The 25,823-nt window shown below is 42.6% G+C and overlaps 2 protein-coding genes across 2 annotated transcripts; one reads left to right on the top strand and one right to left on the bottom strand.

The window, feature by feature from the left end:
- The first annotated feature begins 913 nt into the window (after positions 1-913).
- LOC134227774 (endoribonuclease CG2145-like) lies at positions 914-16,350 on the top strand. Its single transcript, XM_062709452.1, has 4 exons — positions 914-1,139; positions 1,219-1,367; positions 14,510-15,894; positions 15,962-16,350. The coding sequence occupies exons 2-4, from the start codon at positions 1,301-1,303 to the stop codon at positions 16,193-16,195; spliced, it is 1,686 nt and encodes a 561-aa protein (XP_062565436.1). The 5' UTR covers positions 914-1,139; positions 1,219-1,300; the 3' UTR covers positions 16,196-16,350.
- On the bottom strand, positions 16,332-25,030 carry LOC134227775 (estradiol 17-beta-dehydrogenase 11-like). Its single transcript, XM_062709454.1, has 5 exons — positions 24,516-25,030; positions 24,245-24,421; positions 23,923-24,179; positions 16,542-16,670; positions 16,332-16,472 (listed from the first exon to the last, which is right to left on the bottom strand). Exons 1-5 carry the CDS (start codon positions 24,876-24,878, stop codon positions 16,418-16,420), a joined length of 981 nt encoding a protein of 326 aa, XP_062565438.1. The 5' UTR covers positions 24,879-25,030; the 3' UTR covers positions 16,332-16,417.
- Positions 25,031-25,823: the final 793 nt, after the last annotated feature.

The following is a 25,823-nucleotide window of genomic DNA, read 5'->3' as shown; positions in this document are numbered from 1 at the left end:
CCAGTATAATGTTTGTCAACATCGTATACGCCGTATCGCATCTACGCTGGACATGCTCTGCTCTCTTGCCCTGTAAACCAAACAAAACAGCATTACCGACGTGCTTTCACGTATACATGTAGGAGATGGGCGTTCGATAGAGCTGGCATCAATACTGTTCTGTTTGAGATATCTCTTTATTTTGGAAAAAATAGAGCATATAAGGTTTGATTTCTGTCATGATCGTAAGTTTTAAAATACGTTTTGATTTGTTCATTTTCTCTTTGAATTAGAACAAAATTACACTTAAGTTTTCTATCGGATTACATAGATTTAAGGACAAGAATTTTAAATTCACAAAAACCTTTCAAATCAATCAAGTCATTGCATTGATAAAAATTAAAGTTAACATAAGGCCTTTCCAATACTTATGCCAGCAATATCAAAGAGTATGGTATTGACGTCACAGCACATGCTAGATGCTCACCGGTGCGACGCTCACGTGCGCAAATGCGCATTTCAAACGAACGAGAGAGAATTCGACCACTGAAGTGCTCGACGACGAGTGCTAGAACTATAGTTTGGCTAGCAAATATGAGATGGCAGCACTATAAGGGTATGAACGATTTTCTCATCGGTGGCTGTAGATGTCCACTTCTCTGGGAAAATTCGGACTTTGTAAGTGGTGCCCGGTCGACTTTGTAGTGTAGGTGATCGTCCGGTTAATAATCCATAACCGATACCCATAGAGATAGTCTGATATCTATCTGGTTTATATAAAATTCAATGAGCTTCCTGTATTTTTTCCGCTTCAACCGTAGTTGTTTTTTGTATTTCCTCCTTTCATACACTACTTGCGCCAATCAACGGTCAGTTCAGTTAGGCGCCACCGTCTGCCGTGTGCCTATGTACCAATATTGTCTGCCTTCTCTAGACGCTTGATCGGACAGTGCTTTTCAAAGAGCCATCCGCCTGCAACGACGAACTCTCGTCGTCAACATCTTTCAGTTCTTCGACGACCGCCGCGGTGTTTACACGAGCTTTATTTTGACTATACAGAGGACTTGCTTTTTAACGGTTGGCAAATTCCCCTCCCAGCTGATAGTGAGCGCCAGCTGTCCGTTGGAGGCTTTCTTGGAAGGTCATCTCGTCTGGTAAAGGTGATATTTTTAAAGCGAAAACCTGAGAGTTGTCACGTGGTTGTGAATGGAAGAACTAACTACTTTCACTAATTTTCAGAGAGTGGATGACTAAAGTGTGATTTGTAGCAAGTAGTATCGATTTTTCGATGAATTAGAAGCAAAATTAAGAGAAACAGTTCATGATGACGTCGATGAAGCTGATCAGATTGACAGCGATCGTGTTGTTGGCGTTTGCGGTGCTTACAGGTAAGCCGGTTTGCTATGGATAAGAAGACGCAAATAATGATCGGAAGAATCGTGAGAATAATAATTCACAAAAGGAGAAGTGGGAGGAACGTTGAACACACCGTTGTGATATCTTGGAAATAAGCGAGTGATAATTGATCGATGCTTGTTATTTTTGCACTTCGAGCGACATCACGTCCTCCGGCGATCAAGGACTACGTCCATTAACCTATCCGACTGGAATGATATCATCACCTGTGAGATCATACCTCGCTTGTTTAGATTCCATTAAAGGCGAATACGGGCGTTCAATTCCAACCAACCGAAGCTGTTCGAACGAAATTGATTCAATTAACGCTCGTTTAAAATGGAAATTGATAGCACCCGTGTGGTCAGAAAGTAAAACAATAATAATCAAACATTTTACAGGCGAGTTATGTCGATGATGGCTGATTTCCTTAGAATTGGAGCAACGGTCGGCCTGTGCATCTGTCTGATAACTGCATGACCTTGTTTAAACGAGGAATACTACCCTGACCTTCTCTATCGCCTAATTCGATTATCTGTTTGAATTAGTCAAATGAAATGACTGTTACTTGCATGAATAGATGCAAAAAGACATCGCTTGATTAATTAAATTTAAGAACTGAATGTTTCTGAAATAATGAAGCCGAAATTAATTTACAAATTACATTCCAATCTATCCATGATATTGAATAGGCGTTGGGGATACATGAATGAAATAAATTGAATGTTTCTCATGAATCTCTGGTACACAGATCCCACAAATATGGGTCACTTTGTAACAATAATTTATTACTACATTTTGTATGTTGTAATGATCATGATCAATAATTTACATTAGTGTGGATTAATCATATTTTTCTTTTTATAATGGACTTTGAAAACAGAGGTTTTGTGCCTTTTTGAGAAAGAATTCCCTCAGAAGGGGGTTTCCTCTTTCAAAATGTTTGTTCAAATAAATCTCTTCTTTTATATAATAAAAATGAGTTGAGATTTCCTTCTAGACGATTTAACTCGCGAACGGCTTGACCGATTTGTAAGATTTTTTCCCTAATCGATTCGTTTTGGGATCCGCAAGGTTTGTATATATGAATAGTTGGTAAATTTAACGGGGAAATGTAAAAATCATTAGAATACAATTTTGGGTCAGCTTTTAAGGAAAACAAAACAAATGCACGGAAATTGATCTAGAGTGCGGTGCTGCAAATAGTTCATTGTGATATTTGCACCACACGGGCAAAGCTGGGTTTCTTTCGCTAGTAATTGGATGAAGTGATGCCTCAATAAATCAGTATGGCTACAGCCTAATGGGAGAAGATGATTTGTTTAACATTTATATTTATTATTTTACTTGGCTGGTAGTAGTTGATCAGTGCTTACGAATGATATCGCTAACACGTAGGGGGAGATCCTCCGGCGCCGTACACACCCAATACCGGACACTTATCTAAACAACACAAAAGAAAGCTATTGGAAAGTCCTTTACTTGCATGGAATATCAGATCCTCATGTTGTAAACTTTGAAGAGCTTTAGTCGAGAAGGTCAATATTAGTCATATTTCAAACAGATTTGATAGATATACAATGTATCTGTGGTGCAAAATCAATGTTTGTATCCGGTAGATGTCCCCCGGTCAGGACAGTGATTTTTTTCATATGATCAAATCGCCATTCTTTGCACCCGTGTTCTTACACTTCAATTTAATTGTTTCTTCTTGTTAAGGTATTGGAAAGCCATATAAATAAGCAGAAACAAGAATTGAAGATGACATTGAAAATGGTGGGAATTCCAGCACTATTTACCATAAACATTTATTTTATGTTCGCAATTTAGGTTTTCACGTTTGCTCTGCTATTCGATATCATTTGGCAGAGCAAACCGTCAAACTTTTTTTGTGTGCCAAATTGGGTTTGGTTTAAAAAAGCCCTGCATGTTTGCACGTTTATGCCGATCGGTGCCGGTGCCGACCAGCAGTGTCCGTGTCTATTAGGATCAGACAGACATAAAATCAGAAATCAGATAAAGGGGACCATCGTCCTTAACCCCTAATCCCAAGGCGTTAAGCGACCCGTGCCGAGGGGATGCATGGCCGGGGGTGAAATAATGAGCTAGGCCTTTAACGGAGCCTGTGGGGTACCTGGGCACCCTCCACAGTAATTGTCCCTTACCGCGTCATGCTGGGCTCTGGCGTAGTGGATCTCTTTTTTCCCGAGCAACTCGTGGGACCAAAATGGAAAACCAAGTCAATTCTTCAATTAGTGGTTGTAGTGTAGGCAACAATCCCTTCGCAAGAGGTGGGTTGTTCCGGTCTCCGCCTAGGAAGCCAAAGGCAATAGTCGGCAGCTCGGTGCGCAGCGCCGGCGTGGGTCACTTAACCATCTCCCAGGCAATTTTTTTTTTTTCGTGTTGGGTATCATTATCACTGCGACCAATTTTTTGATCTATTGTGATGTATTCCCCTTTTTAATATGGCTATATCACGATGCCAAGCCACTATTCAGAATGACCGTCATATGTGACTAGTAGCCTTTTCCCAATCTGGTAGTACATTTCTAATAAACTGCACCACCAGATTGGGTGTTGTTCTCCAAACTTCATAGGGTTCTAATAGCCCTTTGTTGAAGAACTTTATTCTTTTGTTGACAATTGCCGGGCAATGGCATAAAATGTGTTCCGAGTCTTCTTTATCCATGCCACAGAATCGACATGAATCATCTTGAAGTTTTTTCATTTGCTTCAAGTGATAACGGCTCGGACAATGACCAGTTATTAGGCCCGCATATGTTCTAAGATCTTTTTTGGAAAGTTCTTAGATTTTACGGGTTACAGAAATATTTGGTATGATAAACCTTTTGGACTGCCTCGCATTTGGAGTGTGCTTCCAATTTGTTTCTACTTTTGAGGTTATCCACATTTTCAGCTCCATTTTAGAGCACATGCGGATAATGCACAAAATGGTTCTGGTCCAAAGAAATTGTTTGATGATCTGAGTCTCGCCAATTTATCGGCTCTCTCGTTCCCATCAATTCCACAGTGGCCAGGAACCCAATATAAAGTGACTTGGTTACAACAATACAAGTTTTGAAGAAAGTTAATACTTTCCCAGACGTATTTTGAAGTGCAGGTCGCTGACTTAAAGGGGTTCAAAGCGGCTTGACTGTCCGACAGAATGCAGATATTTGAATGCCTGTATTTGCGTCGCAAACGTAGAGCATTCCAAAGTAGCTTGCATTTCAGCTTGAAGTACAGTAGGCCATTTACCCATGGGGATTTAGATAGCTGCCCCTGGGCCAGCCACCCCGGCTCCTGCTTGGTTATTCGGCCTAGAACCATCTGTGTAGAAAACTATTGATCCTGATCGTAGATTTGGACCGCCGTTTTCCCAAGAAGTACGCCCAGGATTTATTACCTGGAATAAACGCTCAAAGTTATATTTTTTACCCATCCAGTCTTCATTATTTATTACTAGTGGGTTTATTTTAATCATATTTAGAATACTCAGATGACCTGTAAGGTCACCTTCCAAGAGGTTCATTGATCGTCGGATCTTTAGAGCACTCTTTTCGGCTTCTAATTGGATGAATTGATGTAAAGGAAGTACAAAAAGTAAGCAATCCAACGCCTTGGATGGTGTACTTCTCATTGCACCAGTTGTTGAGATAGTTGCTAATCGTTGAACTCTCCCAGGCTAAGCCGGTAGAGCTTATGGATGGCCCATGGCTTGTGGAGGCGATGAACCGACGGCCCTAGCAGCACACATATTCCACATAGGTTACTGTAACTTATATGGGACCAGGTTTAGTCACAATCAAGATGCTGCAACCAGTTTTGTCTGACTTGTGCTGCTCGGGGGAACAGCTGGACGCCATCATCGACTTTGCGTCATCGAAGCATAATATCTTTTTTTTTTTTTTTTTTGTGTCTTTATTAAGGAGACTTTCAGCCCGAGGCTGGCTCGTCTCCGGAATAGCATAATATCAGTAAGGACCTCAAGAGGAGCTTGCTGAAACTTCGAAAGTCGATGTTGGACGCCAAGCTGGAGAGGGCGGTCGGGACGGCCAAGTGTAAACCCGTGAAATCCGTGGAGTCGAGGTCTACCCAGACTGAGGCCCAAGGATTCGCGGACTCGGGCAAGGTCGAATCGACCGAGGGCGTGCCAGCGAAGACGGTGGTGCCAAAGTCTACCCAGACTGAGGCTCAAGTACTCGCGGGCACGTCGGGGGTGACTGCTCCAACAGAGCAGACACAAAAACGGGGGAGACAGTCTCCAGGAGATGAGCTCCCTGGGGGCCACTCCAAAACGCGGAGGGTTACTACCCCGAACAAGGGTAGTGGGGCTGGAAGGCTGAACCCCGGCCAGGTACCTCCAAAACCGGGGGAGGAAAGATCTGGAATGGTCCGTCCACCCAGGAAAGACGGTGGTAAGGGGTTACGGCAGGCTGAGAGCTCTCAGCCGCACCAGTCCAGGGAAATAGAGGAGGATGACGCCTCCTGGATCCTGGTCAAGAACAAGAGGAAACCGAAGACGTCAAGGGCCGAAGAAGCCTAGGGTAGGCGCCAATCGCTCCAGGGGCGATGCCCTAGTCATCACGGCGGACGAGGCTAAGTACTCGGACGTCTTGAAGGCGATGAGGAGTGACGTCAAGCTCGGTGAACTCGGCGCCGACGTACGTCGAATAAGACGTACCCGAATGGGCGAGATGATCCTCGAGCTGAAGCGGGGCGTCTCGCAAAAGGGCGCCGCCTACAAGAAGTTGGCGGAGGAAGTCCTAGGCGAGACGGTCAAGGTGAGGGCACTCACGACGGAGGTGAATCTAAGGGTTAAAGACCTGGACGAGATCACCGAAGTCGAAGAGCTCGTCACGGCACTGCGGTAAGCATATGCGGTATTTCGAAAAATTTCGTTTCAGGTGGTTCGAAACGAAGTTCCGCGGAATTTCGCGGAATTTGAGCATGGCGAAATCTGATTTCTCGTAAAATTACAAAAATTTCGCTAGAAAAAACTGACTTCTAACGAAATTTAACGGAATTTCGTGGAATTTCGATACAAATTTGAACTTGAACCATGCTTTATATTATCAAAAAATTTGGCTGCGCCGCTGAACAAAATCATAAAAAAACAGTTTTTTTATTTTACATTTTTATGTTATACATCTTTTTCTATTAACGCTTATGTAGTAATCCCATTATGAGTCGACAAATACGTGTTTAGTTTTGTTCTATGAAACGTGTGCTTCAGTGTTTTGTTAGAAATATCTAAAAGAAAACGAAAAGTATCTTTAACTATTCTATCCTATGTTTTACAAAAGTGATCCGACTCAATATTTAAAACGTCAGGCTAAGAGTCCAAATTTAATTGTATATAAATCAGATCAGTATAACTTTGTTGAAGCGTCAAAGTCGTGGATTCCAAGGACCCTTGTGAAGATTTTTTCTTGAGCGCCTCTTTCTTATTAATGACCGATTTCTTCACCTCCGTTTAGGCATCAAACCAGGTTTAAGCACATGAGTAAGCACCGCTTAAGAGTTAAGAAGGCCCTAAGGAAAACATAAGATTTAAATTTAAACTCTGTGCTATTATTTGACTATTTGCACAGTATGAGTGCAGGATTGATCGTATTGCTGCTGGTCACGAGACGGCAGCTAGTCTAATTACGAAGAATTTACGGAAAAAAATCAAAGCAATTCCTCAAGATAAATAAGAAGAACTACATAAGGGAAGTTTGAAGAATTTCCTAAAGAATTTCTTAAGAAAAAATTTGAAGAATTCCTCGATTTTATTTTTGTCCAATTTGCAGATCATGTTCGCATATATTTCTCAAGAGCTCTTTTTGTACCTTTCATTAATTATTATTTTTATATAATTCATATATGCTTATTAATCCCAATCGTGTACATGTTTTAATCTAAACCTAACTTATTTGACTAAAATCTATCTCTATCTCTATCTATTCCCTTTCAAAATCATAATGTCATTTAAAATATCCTTGCCTATTCGAGTTATCAAGTAGGTCAAAATGAGCTTAAGTGCACTGAACAATCTCTCAACGGTGACCTGACAACATGGTAATGCTAATACAGTGTTTGCTAGTTCATACAGTAGTGGATCTTCTAATTTTTTCTTCTTCCAATATTCTAGTGGAGTAGAAACGTTCGGTAGAAAATCTTCTTGATTTGAATTTCCTTGAAACATAACTCGATCTTGAAACTGGACCATACTGACTCTTTTGGGAATATCGTTTAGATCAGATTTCGGAGGACCATATTTATCAGTAAAAAGTTTGGTGGTTGATAGTTGTGTTGGCTCCGCAAAAGTGTTATTCTCGATATCTATCGATTTGGAGCGCTGTAGCATCAGATGAACTTTTAAAATATGTTCCTATTTAATAGAATAGATAGCATATAACTTTTGTTTAACATATGAGTATTTGATAATATACCTGAGCTCTTTGCTTCTCTTCCTTAGTCAGATACGTAGATCTATTGAAATTATACCTGGGATCGAAGTATATGGCGGCTAAAATGGCATTTTTTTTCCTTAAGCTTGGCTTCCCTTCTATCAATTGCTTTCAGTAATTCTTCTGCCATCTCGTTTGAAAATTGTATTTCCTCCAGCTCTAGTTTCATTTCGGACCAGGCCCAGAAAAAAATCTCCAACCGTTAACTGCTCTGCTTGAATGCGTTCTATACAAATACTTGCAGGATCGAATGCAGCAACAAAGTTTTTGATGAAACACCAATCCTCTTCTTGTAGTTGGAATTATCTTTCCTTCGATGCCAAAGCATCTGAGAGTAAAGCTGTAAAACTCCTTATATTTAGAAAGCGGCTTCAGCATTCGATGCGTTCCTGACCAACGGGTGACGTTATCCAGATTTGGCTTTGGAACCTTATGCATTTCGAAAAGTTTGTGGTATTTCGGTAATCTAGCTTTTTTCATGAAACTTCGGATTCTGTTAAGACTTTCACTATACGGTTTCATCGCATCCGTCATACACAGATTAAGCGTGTGTGCATCACATGGTTGCACGTCCAAAATATTTGATGTGGAGATTCTGTTCACGATATCTACTTCTGTCTTGAAATCAACATCTAATTCGTCATCAGTTTCGTCATCTGTGATAGCATAAGCATTGTCAATATTTTGTCCAAACTGCTCCATCAAATCCTTCGTTTCAGTTGCCAACATATCTGCCGTATGAGATTCGTTCACTTCGATGCAGCCTAAAACACGGATTCGGATTTCACCATCATCTGCAAATTGCGCTGTAGTTCCTAAAAGACTTCGACCATGGCATGTTGCTGCATCCATTTTATAGCAAATCATTCGTTGTCATCAATCGCTGATTATTCTACGCCGCATTGCCGCACCAGTTGCTTTTTATGAATTTATGAACATTTCTTGATGTCACGGTAACGCCAAACATACCATTCATTACTCCAATGATGTCAGATAATCCCTGGGAATCTAAATTGCGAAACTATAGTGATCCAACGGTGACCATCTTGACAATATTTTTAAATAAGAATTCGTATTTTTAATTCCTCGGAATTTTCCGCTTATTTCTACCGTTTGTTTGAGAGGAGATAGTCCACACTGGAGCGCTTGATCAGGATGTTTCAATGAAACGTGGCGTTTCAAATTTCCGACGTGGTTCGCGGCTAGCATTCCGTTTACATTATGTGCAGAACAAAGACGACAACGAACGGATCCTGCTTCATCCTAAGAAAAGTACTGCAAAACCTAGTGAATTAAATCTGTTAAATTTAGGAAACTAAGTAAAACATCAATTTTGCTTACTTTTCCAGATGACCTTATTTAAGATTTCCGTTTCCGTTGCGCCTGAGATGATTCCCTTTTATCCTCCATTCTATCACTTCTCCGATTCACAAAAGCTGTCAGAATTCTTTTTTTAATATAATACCTAACTCGTTTGCTGAGATGATAAGATAATATCTTTGATCAACTGAACAATAGGGTGGGTGTACCAATTGTCGCCATACATAAGAACAACTATTTTTTTTTAAATAAGTAAAAGGCATGTGGGTGGACTTTATATATCAAGCGAAAGGTTTTACTTCCTGCTTATTAGAACAGCTGTAAAAACCACAATATAATTTGTTATAATCATCAAAATTGATTAACCATAATAGGAACGCATGCACCAGTTGTGGCACTATTATTAATTTTGGTTCCTTATTTGGCAAATCCCATTGTTTTCTTATGGGACTGGCTAAATAGGGACCACTAGTGCGACAACTGGTGCAAAGGACGTCAAAAATTAAGCAAAATCAATTTTTACAATTATGCTTTGCTTGTTTTGGAGGAGATCAAAGGTGTTTCATTGGTGCGAATTCTCAATCTCAGTGACTGAAATTTGTTGGATATTGATACCATTTCCTCTTCACACTCACTTCCTAGCAGTGAAAACTGAAAATGATTAGCAGCAACAATCAAAGATAAAGTAAACAAAAGACCTCTCTTCTCATTGCACACGCAGCCCGCACTGACAGTCTGTTCAGTTCACTCGCTGCTGTGTGAATGCGACGGCCCTATATAAATGCATGGGTGAATACTATCACTTGAAAGACAGTGACAGGAAATTTGTGCCGACTGATCATCAGCTTCAGCCCGCTGTTGGCAAACCGAGTTTGCTACGCTACTCCTGCTTTGTCGTTCTGACTGAAAGGCACCTTCATAGGCAAAGAGGAGCAAAGAAAAATACAAAACAAAAGAATCACACTCAGCAGGCATTGTTGATAAATTGCACCACTGGGTGTTATCGTATCATATGAGTACGCTTCATCGATATGAACTTGGTTTGGGGCTGTCCATAAACCACGTAGACTCTTGAGGGGGAGGGAGGGGTTTCGAAAAAGTCTACGTTAGTCTACGAAGGGCGACGGGGGGGGGGTATACAAAAAGTCTACGTGGACTTAATATTTTTTTTAGATAACAATTTATACAGAAGCTTTGTGCAAAGTTCACTTGTTTGATTGTTTTTTAGATTTTTCCCAGATTTTTTGCAATACTTTATAGAAATAATCTAATGAATTTCACTGAAGTAATAGTGTCTGAACTATACACGCAAAAAAATGTTGTGGTCGAAACTACCATTCCGAGGGTTAATTTAAGAATACGCACCGACGATTTTCAGCAGACAACAAACCCGTTTGATTTTACAATGCGCGCTGTAAAAATCAACTGTGGTCCTGGTGGAATGTTGTTGCATGAACTGAATCAGTGGTGAATTTGTCCGAATGCGTGGTTAATTTAACTGAAAATTTGTGGTTGTTTTAAAAACATGGCGTAGTCTACAAAATAGTAACCGTTACCATGGAATTTTTCTCAGTGTATGGATATGGTTCAATCAAAGTTAATTGCCTATTTCCGGGGATTAAACCACCCGACTTGGACGTTAATTTACAATGTTATGAAAACTCATATGTGAATATGTACGTTATGTGGAAGATATTGATTTGGAAAATTTATTGGAGGTAACCACTTTCCCTTCGATGGGACTCGAACCCATGACCCTACAGTACGCCAATACATTTTCCAAATCAATATCTTCCACATAACGTACATATTCACATATGAGTTTTCATAACATTGTAAATTATATGGATATTCCCAGAAAATTCTTCTGTGCTGAGCTTCTTTAGAAACGACAAGTGATTCTTTAAAATTTTCACGGGAAATTATGTCGTACTTCAACGGGGAATTTCGCGAGAAACCCTTTACTGGAGATTTTCTGGGAAGTCCACGGATTTTTTTTTAATTTCAAAAATTTTTCGGAATTTTCGCAAAGAATTCATTGGATGTATAAGCGAAATTTTTTTAAAATGTCCATGGGAAACTCTTCGTATATTTTACGGCAATTTCTTCGGGAGTACTAATGCGAATTTTTTGGAATCTTATCTTACGAAATTTTGAAAATCTCAGGAATTTCTAAGGATACTGTTGACAATTTCCACGAGAAATTATTTGAATTTCCCATTGAAAACTCTAAGTTTCCGCAAAAAAAAATGCAATTTTTGTTAGAAAGCTTTAGTAGTTTTCATGGAAAACTATTCGAAATTTTTACGAGAAATTCACTAGAATTTCAACAGAACATTTTTTATAATTTCCACCGCAAATTATTCGGAAAAGTCTTTGGAATGTCTTTTATTCAAAAAAAAAATCCTCAGGAAATTGCTCAAAATCTGCAATAACGTAGGAATCCATTTCGAAATTCCACGGGAAATATTTCGGAAGGTCCATTTTAACTTAAAATTACCTCGTGAAATAATTCTAAATTTTCACGGAAATCCTGAAAATTCTTCGGTTTTCTACAAATTTGAACCGGCGTGGAGCGATTTGTGACAGATTTTAAGCAGTAGCGCGCTGATGCAAAAGTATCGGCATCGGTGATGCAGTGTTGGGAAAAACTCAAAATCTCAAAACTCATGAACGATTCAAATCACTCGTGATTTGAAACACACCCAACTCAGCACCTAAAAAATCATGGATGAGTTGAATCATGAATCATAAATTGCAAAATTGCAAAAAACTCTGACGTGATGCATTATTTTAAAATCGCAAACGAGTTACTTCGCACGGGAGCGCTCAATGATTGAGTTTTATGAATGATTTTACCAACACTGCGGTGGTGTACACCTTTAGGAGGAATCGAATTCCGCAGAAACTAAACTAATTGACTTGGAGATTTGGTTTCCCAAGCAGTGGCCAGAGAATTACATTTGATTTCGATTTTGATTGTCCAATATTATATGATATTTTGTAAAATTTGGAAAAATCTACGTAGACTTCAAAGGGGTGGGGGAGGGGTTTCGGAAAAGTCTACGAAAGTCTACTAGGGGGGAGGGAGGGGGTTGAAAATGTGAAATTTCAGTCTACGTGGTTTGTGGACAGCCCCTTTGCGGTGATTTGATTGGCCATTTGGTATATAAAGCACTAGTGCGACAACCGGTGCTATAGCCACAACTGGTACATCTAGCCTATAGAAATGATCGAAGAGCTCTAAGATAATATATCTAAATATGATCAGTATCTTTGCTCATATGGTCATATGATGGTATAAAATGTAATGTCTAGTTCGGAGTCGGCTTCATGGGTCATACCGGTGCCCTGTGGTCGAAGTCGATACTTTTATCGAACAAGTGGCCGCGCGAAGAACAACATGATATCGTCGCTTTCGCGGCGTTGGTCAACCGGGCGGCTTCCCAGCCGGAGGACGGAAAGGGGTCCTCGTCAAGGCTGGGGCAGACGTAGGCACCGCGTCGTCAAGTCCCTCTGAGTGTTGGCGAATTGGCCCTATCGCAGAGAGGTAAATTTGGAGTGCACGCGGCATCATCATTCTTGATACCAGCCGTGCAGAGGTCAGCAGGCGCGAAGTCGACCCTTCCCACCTTCCGAGGACATAGGGCGTGGTAAGGCCATCTGAAAAGTCGGCAATGCGCTGGCACGATACCATGGTGTTATTCTATAAAAGTGAGTCGCGATGTTCGGTGCTGCAAGGACACGCAGCTAATCTCGAGGGTGCGTTGTGCACTGGCCCCCCTTTGAAGCATTACTTTCTTTCTAGCGGGTTGGGGAAGTAATCCTGCCTTCCTCGTTTGCTGATGGAGGTGGTCCCTAACCCTGTACTTCGTGGACGTCCAACCCAGGATGTCTGTTGAGCAGATTCCGCCTCCATTGCTCCACTAGGAAGAAAAAAAACACCACCTTGACACTGCTTCGTTGTATTCCCTTGATCTTAGATTCTGCAAAAGTTTTTCCATTCCGTTTCTTGCCCCAACAAAATTTGTGCCGTTGGCGGAGAACAGTTTGGCACACTGTCGCAGGCAGGCTGTCGATATATCGGTTGCTAACTCCAAATGCACCGCTTTTGTGGAGAAGCAACAAACACTGCCACATACGCCTTGATTGCTGCTTTTCGATACCGTGGTCGCACATAGATCGGGCCAAAACATTCGACCCCCGTTGTCGAAAATGGTTTTGCTGGTACAACTCTTGGTGTAGGTAGTTCGGCCGTGAACTGACGAACAGTTGCTGGTTTCGTCTTGTAGCAACGCATACACTGATGACAGACCTGTATAGCTATATTACGTCCCCCGAGACGCCAAAATCGAAGCCGAACTGTGCTCAATATGAGTTGCGGTCCGGCCTGCAGCAATCTCAAATGGTAGTGTCGAATTATCAACTTTGTTAACGTGTGGCGGACAGGTAGCACGATAGGGTGCTTCATATCTTCACACTCTCCCGATTTTCCAAGTCTCCCCCCTACCCTTAGTAGACCATCGTTCGAAACGAATGGATAGTACCAACGCAGATGAGATCGTCACGATACACCTTCACCCTTGCTTATGGCTTTTAGCTCGGATGGAAACATCTCCCGTTGGACACGTTGTATTATTGTCGTTTCGGCATATAGGAGATCCACTGCAGTCAACGGTCCAAATTGACGATTTTCTCTCTTCACTTGTAGATTGTGTAGATAGCGATACCACCAAGCCAAGTGACGAACCATTGTAGAACAGGTAGAATATCGTGCTATATAATCATTTACCACCTGAATTTTGTTGGATTTTTTGTGATTTTTTCTAGGGAGTTTACTCATAGTTTTATTAACGCTAAAGGTCTCAATCGACTAAAGCCCACCCGTGTAAAAAAAAGAATTGGGTGTAATGCAGTTATATTCGCGCCAAATGCTGTGGATTCAGCGGGGATTCACCTTGAGACTTGCTGATAGATCACAAAAAGATCGCTGCAAGATTTTAAGTCCGTATGGATTTTAAAAGGTTCATGGACGGGCAATATTCTGTGGTGACGATATAACTGTATAACATATATCAAATTAAACAGTACTTTTTTGCAGTTTTTTTTTCTCGAGCCATTCTTTTCATTCCAGTTTTTAGTTGCCACCCGTTACTATAAACGTTCTCTAAAACTTGAAAATACGAATTTACATTCACTCACAATATAATATGTATAAACAAATTAACAATATTTAAGCAGAATAGACCAAGTGCCTGAGGCAGTATGTTGTTACTTAGGAAAGTCATTGGTTACAATCGATCAACACTTCGGTGTATAAATTCATAACGTTTTCTAATATCTTCTCAACTACATTTCAGACGCCCAATGGTTCGGTAGCAAGAAAAAGAAGGAAGAAGATCCCAATGTAGCACTCCTGTCCTATAACCCAGTGGATCCGGATTCGGTTCCACCTGAACAGGCACCAACGACTAGCACAACCACCAGCACCACCACTCCGGCACCAACGACCACCAAGAAAAAAGGTTTCTTCGGGGGTCTCTTTGGAGGAAGCGGAAAGGAGAAGGAGCCTAAGACTACAACCACCACAACGACGACTCCAAAACCCACAACGACAACTCCTGTACCAACTACGAAGAAGTCGGGAGGTGGATTTTTCGGAGGATTGTTCGGCGGTAGCAAGAAAGACAAGACCACCACCGAAGCACCAACAACGGCCAAGACTACAGCCAAATCTGCTGTTTCTGTCCCAACCTCCACGGCCAAGTCCGTAGGACCATCAGTCACTACAGCAAAGGCTGTCACTCCTGTAGGTGTCCCAACAAGCACCGCTAAACCAGGCACACCCACCTCCCCCAGCAAAGACGCCTTCCCTCCCCTTCCGTCGGTTCCTACTACTGCAGCTTCCATTCCCAAACCTCCTCCTACTCCACCGAAACCAACCCTCTCGACACCTAAGACAGTCGAAGCTTTTCCGGCTCTCCCCGCCAAACCCGGCAGCCCAACTCCGTCTCCAGTACCCAGCTCCACCGTCGCCAACGCTTGGAACAAACCTCTCCCAAATCAACCCCCATCCCCTTCGGCAGGAGGTAAGCCTGGCGTGAGTTTCGTCCCAACCCAAGCCCCTGTTGGAGGCTCCACTGCGAAAACCACCCCACGGTACACTGAAGGATCCACTGCAACCGATGATGAGTTGGCCACAATCTCCGAGCAACTCTTCTCCAAAGAAAACACCAACCTCAACAAACACGTTCGCGTGAACTACCAACGTCAGACCCTCTCGTCGTCCTCCGTGGACGAAGCTGCAGAACCTCTGCTCTCTATAGACGAACGCCAGGTATTCGCCGTACCAACAATCGAAAAGATGCGCGCCCTCTTCAACAACTACGAAGTCGACACCATGGTCAACGAACATGTTACTCCCATGGAAAAGAAGGAAGAAAACGACTTTGTGGACGCCCTTCTGGCTACCAACGTGATGCGCACTGCCATGCTGTTCCTGCAGAAGAAGGGAGTCGTTACCGCCGATCCGAAGACGCATCACGACCTGCTGAAAACCATCTGGTTCCAACTGTACTCGCGAGGCAATGGTAAGATCGGCAGTTCCGGGTTCGAGCACGTGTTCCTCAACGAGGTCAGCAACGGGACGATGATTGGACTGCACAATTGGCTCTATCTGTACGATCAGGAGAAAGCCGGTCGGCTCGACTATCAGGGATACATCAAGAAGATGGATCTGGGAAGCGTAAGTTTGACATATATTGCATCAGTTTAATTTAAAATTTTCCTGATGATCTGTGAACAAATTTCAGAAGGGAGAAATCGCCAAGGTGCGATTGACGTTTGACAAGCTGACCAAACCGTCCAATTCGCTGTTTATCGCTACATCTCCAGAACTGGAGATTGCGTTGTACACGGTGTGCTTCCAATTGCGACCGGACACCGAGTGCCCGCTGGCTGTCAATGGGAAGAAGTTCACCATCAAAACGTTCACATTCCGTTACCGGGGTAAGAATCTCATTGGAGGAGCTTGGCCAAATTTCTAAAGGCCCACCATGAGATATAAACGTGACAGTGAAAGCAAATTCACAACAACTCAAGGCAATTGATATTCTCTATATATCGCTTATAGTCAGTAGCTTTAATAAAGTTATTTGAGAGTGTATTTTATCGGATTTAATAAAAAAAATGAAATAATTGACACGGATGTGATAACTTTTCTTCCCCAAAAACCTTGTACTTATAAGACAATCAGACATCCACGCACTTCAATCGCTGAGTAGTTGGTCTTGAAACAGATATTTGATTTTCCGAGGCATGTCCCTAGAATTGAGAGAAAAATCGCAAATTAAAAAAGAGCACAAATAATAATGAATTTGATATGAATCTTACTCGGCAAATGACAACAATCCAACAGGAAACCAATCCGGAGCAAAAGCCTTCCGTCTGTTGGTTCGTATAGAATGCACTATCGATCGGGCAGCCACCATCGGATCGGTGATTGGCAATTTTGAGAAATAGCTTGAACGACGAGAAGAAAAAGAAATTTCTCAGTATTTTTTTATTCAAAAATTAAGTTGATATGGATTTATGATTGAAAATGAATAGATAAACTTTTATTTATTTAAATTCATGATTACATACAATTCACGCGCTTAGTATTTTATAGACGCGTAGCTGCATTAACTGCATTGGTCGGTTTCACTTCGTCGATGTTTGCCGAATATTTAATGATTTGGTATGATAAAGGATAATTGCACCTAGCAGCAGTATCATCAATTGGGATTATATCCATTACAGTTATGATTGCCCAATTGACCAAGTGCCAAGAAAACTGTTGGTAATTTTGCGTCAGCCACTGAAGGCAATCTTTGCGCAGTTCCGAGATTTAAATGGCTTCAACTTTGCTGAGAAGGGCAACTCTTGCCTTGTTTAATTGCCCTTGTTCAATTTCTGCATGCAATTTCGTGGTTCGCAGGCGTTCTAAAGAGCATCCTCTAAACCAGCAAATAGAAATAGGTCCCTTGGTCGGAACGAAAGGCGGGCACTGGCTGTGCCTGAGCTGTGGTAATGGTGGGCCACCAGCATTTTTGGCATAATTCTATCATTTATAATTTGACGTCAGTAGTAAGAACTACAATTAGAGGCGGTAATAATTCAAGAGATAAATCAATGGAAAATGTCAGGCAATTTTTAATATTTCGAAATTTTTATTGCATTTTATCATTTATAAAATGCAATGCAATCGTCTAATTTATTGAGAAGGTCTCTAGAAATTCTTTGGAATGTTTTTCCAAAAACTCCCAATTAAAAAAATATTTCAGGTATTCCTTCCGATACCATCGGAAATTTTTCCAGTTATTCCTCCGGAATTTCTAACAAAAAAACTTTCCACAAATCTAGGACAAAATTTCAGGAATTTTCTTACGAGTTTCCAAACGAATTGCTAACGGAAGTCACAACGGAGGGTATTTCCGAAATTATTTTGCTCGAGAAATTCCTTCGAAAATTCTTCTCTTCAAGAGAAGCTTTCGATCCTCTTGAATGGTGGCTTTCGATTAACTTAAAAGGAGGCTTTTGAGAAGAATTCCTAGCCACTTTAAGAGAGGCTTCCGGGCCTCTTTAAAAAAGCTGCTGAACCTATTGAAAGGGGGATTTCGAACCACTTAAAGAAAGCTTCCGAGACTCTTGAAAGAAAACTTCCAAACCCCTTAAAAGACGTTTACGAGCCTCCTAAAAGAAGTTTTTCGAGCCTCTGGAAAGGAGCCATCTAAGCCTTGGAAAAAAGGCTTACGTTCTTTTTGAACTGAGGCTTCCAAGTCTCTTGAAAGAATGTTTCCGAGCCTCTTGAAAGGAGGCTTCCGAGCCTCTTGAAAGGAGGCTTCCGAGCCTCTCGAAAGGAGGCTTCCGAGCCTCTTGAAAGGAGGCTTCCGAGCCTCTCGAAAGGAGGCTTCCGAGCCTCTCGAAAGGAGGCTTCCGAGCCTCTTGAAAGGAGGCTTCCGAGCCTCTTGAAAGGAGGCTTCCGAGCCTCTTGAAAGGAGGCTTCCGAGCAGAGTGTAAAATAATCGATTTTTTTTTAGTGAAGTCCTTCTTTCTTCACTTGTCAGCTCACTTTCAGACGCATTCATAGTCGGCACTGGAATGTCAATATTCGATTGAATATTAGTCATTGAATATTTATGCACATTCTACAAATCGATAAATTATCTGAAATCTAAACACGTTTTAAATGATTGAAGTAATTTATCACATAGAACTGAATCCGATTTGCATCCGTGAGGCACTTTCAACGGTAAACATCAATATAAACAATGCTAATTATGTTTTTTCTGCACATAGTAAACACATTCAGTGACAGTCGAATGAATGAGTTCGTGGAATAGTCGTCTGACTATTTCATTCTATGTTTTGAATAATCATGCGATGTTTGCCAAAACTCGGACTAAAATAGCTTCATGAAAATGAATATTTTACGCTCTGCTTCCGAGCCTCTTTAAAGGAGGCTTCCGAGCCTCTTTAAAGGAGGCTTCCGAGCCTCTTAAAAGAAGGCTTCCAAGCCTCTTGAAAGGAGGCTTCCGAGCCTCTTGAAAGGAGGCTTCCGAGCCTCTTGAAAGGAGGCTTCCGAGCCTCTTGAAAGGAGGCTTCCGAGCCTCTTGAAAGGCTCCGAGCCTCTTGAAAGGAGGCTCGAGGCCTCTTGAAAGGAGGCTTACAAGCCTCTTGAAAGGAGGCTTTCGAGCTTCTTGAAAGAAGGCTTCCGAGCCTCTTGAAAGGAGGCTTTGAGGCCTCTTGAAAGGAGGCTTCCGAGCCTCTTGAAGGAGGCTTCCAGGCCTCTTGAAAGGAGGCTTCCGAGCCTCTTGAAGGAGGCTTCCAGGCCTCTTGAAAGGAGGCTTCCAGGCCTCTTGAAAGGAGGCTTCTGAGCCTCTTGAAAGGAGGCTTCTGAGCCTCTTGAAAGGAGGCTTCTGAGCCTTTTTGAAAGGAGGCTCTGAGGCCTCTTGAAAGGAGGCTTCCGAGCCTCTTGAAAGGAGGCCTGAGCCTCTTGAAGGAGGCTTCCAGGCCTCTTGAAAGGAGGCTTCTGAGCCTCTTGAAGGAGGCTTCGGGCCTCTTGAAAGGAGGCTTCTGAGCCTCTTGAAAGGAGGCTTCCAGGCCTCTTGAAAGGAGGCTGGGCCTCTTGAAGGAGGCTTCCTGGCCTCTTGAAAGGAGGCTTCTGAGCCTCTTGAAAGGAGGCTTCCAGGCCTCTTGAAGGAGGCTTCCAGGCCTCTTGAAGGAGGCTTCCAGGCCTCTTGAAAGGAGGCTTCCAGGCCTCTTGAAGGAGGCTGAGCCTCTTGAAAGGAGGCTTGAGCCTCTTGAAAGGAGGCTTGAGCCTCTTGAAAGGAGGCTTCCGAGCCTCTTGAAAGGAGGCTTGAGCCTCTTGAAAGGAGGCTTCTGAGCCTCTTGAAAGGAGGCTTCCAGGCCTCTTGAAAGGAGGCTCTGAGCCTCTTGAAAGGAGGCTTCCAGGCCTCTTGAAAGGAGGCTCTGAGCCTCTTGAAAGGAGGCTTCTGAGGCCTCTTGAAGGAGGCTTCTGAGCCTCTTGAAAGGAGGCTTCCAAGCCTCTTGAAAGGAGGCTTCCAAGCCTCTTGAAAGGAGGCTCTGAGCCTCTTGAAGGAGGCTTCCGAGCCTCTTGAAAGGAGGCTTCCAGGCCTCTTGAAAGGAGGCTCTGAGGCCTCTTGAAAGGAGGCTTCCGGGCCTCTTGAAAGGAGGCTGGAGCCTCTTGAAAGGAGGCTTCTGAGCCTCTTGAAGGAGGCCTGAGCCTCTTGAAAGGAGGCTTCCAGGCCTCTTGAAAGGAGGCTTCTGAGCCTCTTGAAGGAGGCTCTGAGGCCTCTTGAAGGAGGCTTCTGAGCCTCTTGAAAGGAGGCCTGAGCCTCTTGAAAGGAGGCTTCTGAGCCTCTTGAAGGAGGCTTCCAGGCCTCTTGAAAGGAGGCTTCTGAGGCCTCTTGAAAGGAGGCTTCCGAGGCCTCTTGAAAGGAGGCTTCTGAGGCCTCTTGAAGGAGGCTTCTGAGCCTCTTGAAAGGAGGCTTCCGGGCCTCTTGAAAGGAGGCTTGAGCCTCTTGAAAGGAGGCTTGAGCCTCTTGAAAGGAGGCTCTGAGCCTCTTGAAAGGAGGCTTCTGAGCCTCTTGAAAGGAGGCTCTGAGCCTCTTGAAAGGAGGCTTCCGGGCCTCTTGAAAGGAGGCTTCTGAGCCTCTTGAAAGGAGGCTGGAGCCTCTTGAAAGGAGGCTCGAGCCTCTTGAAAGGAGGCTGAGCCTCTTGAAGGAGGCTTCCAGGCCTCTTGAAAGGAGGCTTCTGAGCCTCTTGAAAGGAGGCTTCCGAGCCTCTTGAAAGGAGGCTTCCGAGCCTCTTGAAAGGAGGCTTCCGAGCCTCTTGAAAGGAGGCTTCCGAGCCTCTTGAAAGGAGGCTTCCGAGCCTCTTGAAAGGAGGCTTCCGAGCCTCTTGAAAGGAGGCTTCCGAGCCTCTTGAAAGAAAGATTTCGAGCCTCTTGAAAGGAGGTTCCAAGAAGCGTAGAAGGATTGTCTTTTCGATTTATTGGAAAGAGCTACCCTACCCTCCGGAATTATTTTGCCGTTTTTTATTTTGCTAGTTTTTACGCACAGCCCATATAACAATTCAAAACATGTGAAAATTAGTGCTTCTGGTGGCTACCTTATTCCCGAAAACCTTAAATGGCTGTACTGCCCGTAGCTGCATAGTTGTCACATCTTTGCTGGGTCTCCTATTCATATGGGACAATTATGTGATTACAGGCAGTCTACATGTTGTACAACTTTGACTCCGCCGCAGCAAATTTGGTTCGATTCGAGTAAAGTTGGACCGTCAAAGGGTAAGTTTTACTGTTCAACAGTCGTACAACTTGCCCACAGACTAGACGGTATGACTGTACTCCGACCGAACCGAATTTCCTGGGGACGTAGTAAAAAGTTGTACAACATCATGTCGGAGCGTGTATGAGGCCCAAAAACCTAAAGTTTTTCATATTTACTTTGTTTGTTCGTGATCGTTGTTTTTCTTAGTTTTAACATTTTCTTTTTCAAAAACGTTGAGCTATCGCGTATACTCTGGCCCCTTTTTCTAACAAAAAAGATGCCTTCATTATCATCCAGCAGAACTTCACCGAATTGATGTACTACCTAACCAAGTTTATGAACATAAATTCATACGGTATATGCTGTGAAGATTTGACCAGCTCATGGAGGAACTACTCAAAGGTCAGCTCTCACTTACTTCTGGTGAACACACAACGGACCAAACAAATCAAAAATCATTACAATATAGTACTGTAAGTATAAACCTAAGTACAAACACAGAAAAAGATTAAGTATTTATTAAATATTAATGTATTCGTACTTTTCAACAAATAGAAAAGCATGTGACCTTTAGTTCTAAGGACGCTTCTCTATTAGTCCCTCCGGGGTCTTCAGAGCCTATCTTTGTCCGGGAATCCTCCTCAGGCAGCACTTGGCGAAATCGTTGCAAGGGGTCCAAAGCGATCAAATTGCGCTTGCGGTCCTGGCATCTGTTCCATTTGCTCTATTTATTAGCTCATTACCGAAATACTTCGATGAGTCAGAACCTCTCTGAAATATTATGTCGAGTTCTGTCAACAATCAACATGTTTGTTGTTGTTCTTCAAAATAGGACAGTGAAAACTCAAGGTTACTTTGATCGTTTTTACTAAAATAGTTGGACTTCTGATCATCAGTTGGCGCTGCACTACAGAAAATTTGTTTGCCAGCGGATTGTATGGGATAATAAAGAGTGGACTGTCTTGTACTTTAAAATCTTTGATATTATTCAACATTTTGTTTCGATCAGGTAGGGGGAAAGACGGCTTTGGCAGGTTTTGTTCTATTATTGGCAGGGGGGTTTTTGTCGACCAAATTTTATGAAATTTGGCCACAATGTTCTTTGGTATGCAAAGAATGTTTAGGCCAAATATGAGCATAGTCAGACATAAAAAACCCCCCTGCCAATAATAGAACAAAACCTGCCAAAGCCGTCATTCCCCCTAGATTGCACTGAAAATTTTAATTTTTTTTCTTTGTTAAAGAGGCTTGCAGCCCTAGGCTGGCTCACCTCTTAAAGCTTTTAAAACTTGTTAGTTCGACGTTTTGTCCCTTTGATCTATTACCCACAGCCCTTCATGCACTAAGCGGGTTGTGCGCGGCAGGATTCAGTAGCTTTTGCTTTCAGTAGCTTTTGCTGATCGCCATGCTTATTATGTACAAGACAATGTTTTGAAATAAAAAAAATACACTCTATCAATAAGTTTCGATAAAAGATTTTTTTGATACAAAATCAAGTTTGTCGTTCTCCCTAACATGTTTTGCCCAGGAAGTTGAGAAAGTTTTCAACCCGAAAACATCCTAGTCCTAGACCGGACCAAGAATCTAACTCGCCATTTCCGGATCGGCAATCCTATGCCTTTGCTCGCAAGGCTGCTGGAGACCCCACCCCATTGTGTTCACCACCCGCCGAGCATGAGAGTGTCGCAGAGAGGATTGAAACGGCATGGTTGTTCCAAAGCGGCCGGAATCAGCATTCACTTAAAATTATTATTTTACAAGATTCCTTAAACCAGTACTCGATCTGGAAGAAGAGCTCTCCGTTGGTGGCTGGATGAGACGCGTCGAGTCGAAAAAGCCAGAAGAAAGGCCTCTCGAGCGCTCGGCAGGCTCCCAACTATGGAGAGAAGTCAGATCCTTCTTCTTTCACATTGAAACGGATGACCTAACTATTTCTGACCCACCGGAGGTGGCCAATGCTCTCGGGAATATTTTTCAACACCCGTATCGGTAAGTGACTTTCATTCCGATCCCCTGTTCTTCTTCTTCTTCTTCTTCTAGTCTACTACCGACCCATCTCGCTGACCTCGTAGTCAAAGTTTTCGAGAGGTTGGTTAATTGTAGGCTGCGGGAAAAACTTGAAGCCGAGAAAGATTTGGCATTTATCAACCCCTTCCGCACGGTGTATAGAACCTACAAAAATCTGAATAAGTAGGGGAAGGTGGGGAAACTTTATCCACTGGGAGATTTGATCACCCCCTGTTTTATCGAGAACTAAAGTAGTTTTGTTATAGCGTATTTTTTAGTAGGGGAAGTGCACCGGTTTTGGCGTCTTAGTGCCTAATTTGGCCAACCCTGAAAAATACATATTTTTCCAAAATAATCGATCAGTTTGAAGCAGCGTTAAAACGTTACGACATTGTTAGACACTTGTTGGAACTAATGAAACCATTATTGCGAATTGCTTTATTGTTGGTGTTATTCGCAATATTGGCCAAATTAGGAACATGGCCAAAACCGGTACAGTTCCCCTATAGAATGTAGATCCTCTAGACAAATGACCTTTATGTGGTGAGTTATTTTTTGGATTGACAACCTTATTTAATCTGCAGGGTGGTTTGTATGTTTTGACTTTACTAATGATTTTTGTATTGGCCACGCAAAATTATATGGGCGTATATACGTTTGTAAACAAAGATGCAGTGTATTGGAAATAGTATTGTCCTACATTTCAAGGATGGGTGGTTTCATTATTATTGATCTACTCAAGATTTTTTTTTTGTACAGGTTATCCGACTTCGACAGTAGATGGTAATAACCAGCGCGGGGGGGAAACATACATTTTCAGTGCAAAACGTAAACAAACGAGCATAAATTCCATACAAAAATCCAAGATGGCTGAGTTGGGGATATTGACAAGTCGGATAACCTGTAGATAAAAAAATCTTGGATCTACTTACGGTAATTTCAATACCGCATCCACTAGTTCCTTTCGCGTATTCAACTGAAAAGGATAAATTACTGTCGTTTTGATCCACTTAGACTGGCCAGCCAGGTGAATTTCGTCACGCAGCTCCTCCATGAATCCCCTCATTGCATATTTGGTAGTGGTGTAATTTCGCATCAGCCCAAGGCTCACGTAAGCAGCTGCCGAAGAGATTGTCACGATGTGCCCCCTCCGTCTGACGTACATACCTGGCAAGAATGTATTCACGGTCTAAAAGGCGAGATACCATGAATCTTATTGGAAAACTATCAACTCAAAATAATACTCCAACTTACATAGAAACTCGCCAAAATATTTACATTAACCATTCGTTGCAAATTTTCCGGTACGTACTCATCCGACACCAGGAACGGCACCAATCCAGCATTATTCACGAGTATATCAACCGATCCAATATCGGCCTCCACCTTTCGTTGCAAATCACGAACCTCAGTGGCGCTTGCCACATCCACCTGCGGCATACAAATCAATCCAAAGTTATTTCAACCCACCGCGCACATTCTCACGTCTTCAAGGTCGCCTTGATATGACGAGCAGCATACGTACGCAATATGCAGCGGCTTTCACTCCATAGTATCGCAACTCCAGAACCGTTTTGGCCGCACCGTGCTCGTCAAGATCGGCCACCGCCACATGGCAGCCCTCCTTGGCCAGTTCGATCGCGATCTGCCGTCCCAGTCCGTTGGCTCCTCCCGTCACCAAGGCCACCCAACCGCGGACGTCTTTCGGCTTACGGCACACAAACCTCCGTAGGAGCAAATAAACTACCAGCGGGATCAATTTTGCCGTGAAAACCAGAACGTTGACGAAAACCCGAACGCCTCGCACCAATGCGATCAATGGTGTTCGCGCTTCCAAGGGGCTGGCGGGATTGTAGGGCGTTTTTTGGAACTCCTCCAAGCTTCCCATGGTGGGTGCGGGCGCGTTCGGTGCCAACTGGTAACTAAATGCATTACGGCTACCACTGCAGCTGCATGTGCGAAGTGCATTCGAGTGGAAACATAAACTTGCATTCGCACATGGTTTTGACTTCTTGTGGAAGCATAAAAACCAGTTTTAAGGTTAAGGGTACGCGTTTATGGATGCAGAATGTAATTGCGCAAACGCGCGCGGCAGGTCGGCGTGAGTTAACTGTTACGACGATCGGATGGGTGTAAAACGTTTTGAATACTGAGAAATGGTGTATTCTGCATCACCAAAGAGGAGTTTGTAAAGGTTCCAGAAGCTGCCCTATCATCCTATAACACCCAGAAGAACAAGAACGTTTTTAACCAAATGACAATATGCATACAAGTATGCCAAATTACCTACAATTCTTTGGTATAAAAGTCGTGCGGCAAAAAGATACGGTGGCATAATATCGTTCAGCACAATCAGAAAATTAGCAATTCTCGCCTAACTTTTCAAAAGGACCAAAGTAACATTTTTTTCATGAATTAATTTGAATAGCGCAATCAACATAACAACATGAAAGATTTTGATTGCAGTACTCAAATTAAATCATGAAAAAAATGTTACTTAGGTCCTTTTGAAAAGTTAAGCGAGAATTACTCTTTCTTAATCCGCTTATTCTGAAATCGCTCACGCGGCTTGATCTGGGAGTGTCAGCTTGAAACGCTTCTCAACTTATGTCAGATTAAGACGCGTTACATCTCTGCAACAATGGAACATAAACGGCAAAGGAAAATCATTTCATATTAATCCATATGTACATTTTTTGTAGGATATCCTCAGTTATGATGGGGTTGAGAAATGTCCGATACGATTTATGATCAATATTTAATCTGTTTAAAGAAAGCATGGGTAGAATAACGAAAAAAAAATCGTTGGCGCTCGGTGCAATTTGACAGAATC

This window comes from Armigeres subalbatus, chromosome 3 (assembly GCF_024139115.2).
Source record: "Armigeres subalbatus isolate Guangzhou_Male chromosome 3, GZ_Asu_2, whole genome shotgun sequence".
Taxonomy (NCBI): Eukaryota; Metazoa; Arthropoda; class Insecta; order Diptera; family Culicidae; genus Armigeres; species Armigeres subalbatus.
Note: the sequence above shows the minus strand (reverse complement) of the source record. Positions and strands in the feature narration are given on the sequence as shown.

What these genes read in the sequence shown, in the direction of transcription:
- LOC134227774 (XM_062709452.1), top strand. Translation starts at nt 1,301, where the DNA reads ATGATGACGTCGATGAAGCTGATCAGATTGACAGCGATCGTGTTGTTG. An exon ending in GGCGTTTGCGGTGCTTACAG is followed by an intron (nt 1,368 to 14,509) that starts GTAAGCCGGTTT and finishes ACTACATTTCAG; the next exon opens with ACGCCCAATGGTTCGGTAGC. An exon ending in AGAAGATGGATCTGGGAAGC is followed by an intron (nt 15,895 to 15,961) that starts GTAAGTTTGACA and finishes AACAAATTTCAG; the next exon opens with AAGGGAGAAATCGCCAAGGT.
- LOC134227775 (XM_062709454.1), bottom strand. Translation starts at nt 24,878, where the DNA reads ATGGGAAGCTTGGAGGAGTTCCAAAAAACGCCCTACAATCCCGCCAGC. An exon ending in TGAAAGCCGCTGCATATTGC is followed by an intron (nt 24,422 to 24,515) that starts GTACGTATGCTG and finishes TGTATGCCGCAG; the next exon opens with GTGGATGTGGCAAGCGCCAC. An exon ending in ATATTTTGGCGAGTTTCTAT is followed by an intron (nt 24,180 to 24,244) that starts GTAAGTTGGAGT and finishes CTCGCCTTTTAG; the next exon opens with ACCGTGAATACATTCTTGCC.